Genomic DNA, 6,301 nt, shown 5'->3' on the forward strand with positions numbered 1-6,301 from the left:
AGTTTTTTTTAAAACGCATTATTTTTCACACAATTTACCTTTATTCCATATTAGTGTTGGGTCGTTCTTGAACGATTCGTTCATTTTGAACAAATCTTTAATGTGACTCGAGAAGAACGAGTCGTCTCGGGGAGTGCATGCGCAACATCCTATAGGTTCTGTACTGGAATTAGTCAAGACCATTAGTGACAGACCCATAAGCTTAACCTATGCAGTCTGAGCCAGAAAGAGACTTAATAATAATAACCAACTCTTTATTACCTTTGTTACAACATTCAGTGTTATGGAAAATAACCATCATGACAGAAATTCACAGATTTAGAAACTGTAAGAAGTAAAAAGCTACAATTTGAGACCAGAAACGCATCACGTAACTGTAAGAGTAAATAATAATTATAATGATGATGATAATAATAATAATAATAACTATGCACCCATTTGTAAGGAAGCTTGTAAATTAACTAATTTCTCTATCCAATGTTGTCACGTAACAAAAGAACGAATGATTCGAATTTCGAAAGACTCGAGAGATGAACTAATCAATTCTCTTTCCAGCTCAGACTGCATTGGTTAAGTTTATGGGGCTGTTACGTGATGAACGAACGACTCAAACCCGAAGACTTGTCAGATATAAGAGGTGAGGTGACCTAATCATAGACTGAAGACCCAGGTAAACAATGAATTCATCTTTTCTGTTTCTTATAGCAGTTTTGTATTGTTTGTAGTGTGATCAACGTTTGCGTAAGTAGTAGACGTGTTAGGGAAGTAACACGTAACATTTTAATGATATTTTGCTGAAATGAACGAAATAACTCGAAAAAAGATTCGTTAATTTTGCTGAACGAGACTCAAAGGTTCGAGTCGGTAAAATGATCCGAACTTCCCATCACTGCTTTGATTCCATGCACCTGTGTTCCCCTGATTGCCCTGTTTATAAGCCCCAGTCTGTTCAGTTTGGTTTTGTGGGGTCTACTTGTGTATGTCATCCTTGTGCTCTGTGTCTCCCTTTTGGATCATTAAAAGACTCTCGTTCTGTGAAATCTACACGTTTCCTCGTGCCCGTGCCTCAGCGAATTGTGACAATAGCATAATCAATTCAAATTACATTTTTTATGACCATGTTTGTCTTGGAACACAATTTTTGGTTATATGGCTGTTATGAGATGCTGGTTACAGATGTAGGAAACTGGGGAAAAGCCTACTATATTTATGCATTTTGAGAAATTTAAATATGTACTCTAATATGAATCTACCAAATAATAAAAAAATGAACAGTATTTTACAATTATGTTTATGAATTAAGTTGATGAGGTCTAAAACAGTGGTTTGCAACCAGAGGGATGGTGGCCTCAGAAAACTTACAAGGGGGAATTAATCATTCTAAAAATTACGTAGCAACCAACTTTACAGTTTTTGGACCAAACGAGATGGACTGGCTCTTGTGTAAATTTTGAATGTCCAAAGCAATATGTGTGAATTAATTGTCTTAAGGATATACTGTGTATAATTAAATGAATGAAAATATTGGATTGTGGTTGCATGGGTACATCTTGTTGCCTTGGTTAATCATAAGGTGATAAACAGTCCTTGAACAGCATCCTCATTAATCCTGAGCCACTGTGAGTTGATTATACAGCTGCAGTAGCGTTTACCTGAGTGCAAGCGTGAAGAGAGACCATTGTTGGGATGGTTAGGGTCCTTAATGATTTTTCTGGTTCTTTTCCTGCACCTCTTGAATTAAATGATCTGTAAGGTGGAAAGAGTATCCCTGATGATGCACTCAGTGGAGCATTTCGATATCTGCAGGGCCTTGCAGTCCTGAGATGTGGTGTTTCTAAACTATGCTGTGGTGCTACGTGAGAGAATGCTTGTGTTGTAAAAAAAAATTGACCTTAATATCTAGTAACTTTCTCAGAAGTCTGAGATGTTGGAGGTGCTGCTGAGGTGGATTTTGTAGACAGATGTGGACTGAGATTTGAATAGTGGTTAGGATGGGGTGTGTAGCTTGATGAAGCATTCAGTCTAGAGCAGGAAAAGGCTTTTGGCAGCTGTGTATCGAAATCTTGAACTTAGGAAATAGCAGCAAGTGGACAAAACTGGAGCTATAATGTGACATAACAGAATTTATAGAGATTAAAAGAATAGATCACCTAAAAATGGAAATCTGCTGAAGTTATACTTACCCCCACCCACCTGGGATTTTATCAATAACGATAATTAGATGAGCAGTTAAATAATTGTATTAGTATAATAATGTTATTGTGCTGATATCTTAAGGACTACCGTGGACAACTGACTCCTAATATTCTTCATATTCTGTGTGGTCTTAATATTCTTCATATTCTGTGTGGTCGTTCTGATCATTTCAGTCAAATTCTTAAATTGAATCAGTCAATTAGAATAATAAGTCATTTGGGCTGTTACCAAGCAAATGAAATCAGTATTGACAAAATTAATCTTTGCAATGCAGAGAAAACAGAAGCTGCATCTGAAGTGGCATTTAGATGCATTTACACACTGTTTAATGCAGGACATGAATGCATTTAACCTGCAGTTACAAATGCATTAATACAGTTTTGATATTTTAAACATAAAACGTTGAATACTGATATTTGAAATTATTAATATTATTATTATTTTTTAATTAAAATATATTTTAAATGTGAAATTAAAACTGTCAGTAGGTGGCAGCAAGTCACTGTTAATAAGTGAGTCATTGCGACTGAACCGAATCATTTAAACGGTTGATTCATTCAGGAACAAAACGCAATTGGAATTATATTTGATGGCGAAATAGAGCAAAAACAGTCGATATTGTGTCTAAAACGTAAGTGTTTTAATATTAAATTATTGTTTATTGAACTGCTGTATAAAATCAATATCACATTTGTAATCATGCTGCTTTTTGGTGGAAAAAACGTCAGTCTTCGCGTGATACTGATTAACTATGAAATGATAGCCTATAAATATATACATTTCTGCACCCATATCTTGAATTTTGTGATCATTCTAAATGCATTTTAATAAACTGATTCATGCAGTGAAAGAACGCACACTGGTCTAACCTACTAGACTTCCTATTGCCTTAGCTAAAATTTAGCTGATTTAGATGATTGAGTCATGGATGTTAGCAGCAAGTCAAATTAACTATAATTGCCTTTTGTCTTTTGGATAAATAGCTGTAAATTCGAGGCACAGGTAGCTTAGTCTGTTGTAGGTATGCTGGGGAAAAGTCATGTTTATGAGGTCTACTAATCTGCTACAGTGACGGCTTCTAGGAAAAATTCATTGGACTGGACAAAGTTTGCTATGTTTAAGTCCATGCTTTATTGCAAGTTAATGGGATATCTTGAGTAAAGCTGTGTAGTCCACTTTGTTATGAATATGACATAATCACTACTTTTAACTATTGGATGGATTGTAATTCTGGACACAAAATTTCAACACATTTTCCACAAACTCCTTTACTGTTGTCTGTACAGTAGTTCCCTGGACCTGTTATTGTTTGAGTACTCAGTGAAATGTTTGACATTATAGTACTGTAATGTAATCCAGTTCAGACTTATCTATCCTTAAAGGGATAGTTCACCCAAAAATTCTGTCGTCATTTACTCACCCTCAAGTTTAGCACAAAAGAAGATATTTTCAAGAGTGTGGGTTAACCAAACAGTTATATGAGAGGCATTGGGGAGCAAATGTTCGGTTACCCACATTCTTCAAAATATCTTCTTTTGTGTTCAACAGAAGAAAGAAATTCATACATGTTTGGTCAACTTGAGGGTGAATAAATGATGACAGAATTTTCATTTTTGGGTGAACTATCCCTTTAAGTCATGAAATAAAAGTTATTTTAAATTGTAAAATATTTCACAATATTACATCCCCCCCCCCTTATTTTGCAGTCTTGGTGAGCATAACTTCTCCTTTCAAAAACATTTTTAAAAATCTGACCGGCCCCAAATTTTGGAATAGTATAGTAAATATAGAAAGAGAAATAAATAAATGGATTAATTGTGAGGCAAACACAGTCCAAATGCAAAGTGTTTCAGTTCCTCACTAAGACGTCGACAACCTGATCCTTTATATAAAATGTATTTAGTTTAACATACTTTAATTAATTACATCAAATATTTTTTTCTTGGTGCTTTAAAATGTACAGTGAGGAAAAATATATTAATTGTTACCGTCAGCAGACTTTATTTTCTGTTTCAATCAAGCAGACTGATTTCACATTTTCAAAAACATGATTAAAATGTTAGACACAGTAAACAGTCATCTGAAGTCAGTTTTAACATGTAGTTTGTTTATAATCTTGTCCTTTGCCACTGGCCTGTGTAAATATTGTAAATATACAGTAATATACGGTCATTTATTTTCATTACAACTTCACAGTTAAGATATCTTAAAACAACTCCAGTAGATTATGGCATTCTCCTTTAGCCCTTAAAACACTCTTGAGTAAGTAAAATGACTATGATGAAAAAGCGCAATGATTGAGTGTTTAAAGACCTCCCAAGCTACGGAGAATTTTGACACGTGCAAGTAGTCCATCAGTCCGCTTGTGTAGAGCTCTTTAAATGGGCCATTAGTACGTCCGCGCGCGCGTGTCAGTGCTGAGACGAGCGCTAGAGGAGGCAGCAGTGGCGCATCTCACATATCCGCCGCTGGAATATAACGGCTGCTTTAGGATGTGAACGGGTCTCGGCCTCGTCACCGGCCAAAGCTTCTGTTTTCCCATGACAAACAGATGCGAGAGGAGAGCGACCGCGCGCGAGAGTGAATGGTACAGGGGAGCGGAGAGATCCTCGGTATTATTATGAGAAAAGAGGACGGGGTTGTCGGAGCCGTATTTGTTTTGCTCGCGGAGATGAGGCGGGGGGTAGCGAGTCGCTACAACATCGTTGGGCTCCGGCCAAGCATTACTCTGTTTTAGCACATATACCGCCGCGCTTACGTTTTCATCGTCAACTGACTCGTTCGATCCTTACGGTTTGCATCGCAGAAAAATAATGCCGCTGTCTCGAGGACATCTGTGAGATTTACGGACTGCTGTTGCCGCTGTCATGACAGACGCAGGCTTTACCGAGCAGGCGGTGTGAGAGAAGCTCGGCCCCAGCTGCGTTTACCGGGGGAGATTAAATCTGTAAATACTGCTCGCGTTTTTCCTCTTTAATCGTGTTAATCGTCTCAGGGAAAATGTCCTCTCGGTCTGCTTTACCGTCTGCGAACGACCGGAGCACAGATCATGTAAGTATCTTCATTTCAAATGAATTATCATTGTTGTAAAATATCATCTCAGTGCCCCGTTTCCATTCATATCCTACAACGCCCAGTGTTTAACGTCAGGTGCACCGTCATTTTTGCAGCCGGGATTGAATATCAGGCATTCATTGCCATGGGAGGATGGAGAGGCAGGATACAGTGGCCCATGTACGTGTAAGCAGGTTCTTTGGCAAAATGGGCCGTATCATTGAATGTACAAAGCAGCAAAAGAGGCGCTGCGAAACGCGCAGGCAGTAGAGCTCAGGCCATCCGCATAGTGTACACATCAGCGCATCAACTGCGCACATGCGCTCTCAGCGCGCGCTCCTCTCCCAGAGAGCGGTTTTGCTTCATTGGCAGAATTTGCGGGAGAAAAGCAAGGAAACACTCTATCTCTGCATATCAGAAAATGACTATAGCCATTCGGCGCACCAGAATCAACTAGGGAGGGTGAAGTGAGGTTTCACCGCTAGCTGTGTTCTGCCGTTCGCGTACAGTCCCGCGCTTCTGAAACTGACGCACTGGCTGGTGTAGTGGCCTACCAGTTCTGCGCCAACAAATTACAGTGTGGTTCATGAACTGACTTAGACTTGTGTTTGCTTATGTATTTAGTGTCGCTTCAGTAAACTAAATCTAAAGCAACTATTGTTTATTTACCGATTGTAACCGCGTTGGGGGAAAAACACTCATGTGATGGTAACACTCAATATATTTTTACTCACTGTACATTTTAAAGCAATTGCACCAAGGTAAATGGTTTAAGTAATTTATTGGAGTATGTTCAACTTACCAAATTATAATGACCAGGTTCTTGATGTCTTAGTTAGGAACTGAGAACGCAGCTTTGCTTTTGAACTTTGTCTGCCTCAAAATATATATAAAATTATTAATTCCTTACTCTTTATATATATATATATATATATATATATATATACAGGTGCATCTCAATAAATTAGAATGTCGCGGAAAAGTTCATTTATTTCAGTAATTCAACTCAAATTGTGAAACTCGTGTATTAAATAAATTCAATGCACACAGA

The 6,301-nt window shown here is 37.8% G+C and overlaps 1 protein-coding gene across 2 annotated transcripts in view; it reads left to right on the top strand.

Annotated features, from left to right (window-relative positions):
* Window positions 1-4,583: 4,583 nt before the first annotated feature.
* LOC107693438 (MAP/microtubule affinity-regulating kinase 4-like) overlaps window positions 4,584-6,301 on the top strand; it is a 19,860-nt gene continuing 18,142 nt past the window's right edge. Inside the window, exon 1 of one of the 2 annotated variants that reach the window (XM_016492829.1) lies at window positions 4,584-5,247. In XM_016492829.1, coding sequence (XP_016348315.1) covers window positions 5,197-5,247 — 51 coding nt within the window. In that variant the 5' untranslated portion in view covers window positions 4,584-5,196. The remainder of the gene's footprint in view (window positions 5,248-6,301) is intronic. The other variant, XM_016492828.1, reaches the window with a different exon arrangement.

This window comes from Sinocyclocheilus anshuiensis, unplaced genomic scaffold, assembly GCF_001515605.1.
Source record: "Sinocyclocheilus anshuiensis isolate Anshui unplaced genomic scaffold, SAMN03320099.WGS_v1.1 scaffold1296, whole genome shotgun sequence".
NCBI classification, from domain to species: Eukaryota; Metazoa; Chordata; class Actinopteri; order Cypriniformes; family Cyprinidae; genus Sinocyclocheilus; species Sinocyclocheilus anshuiensis.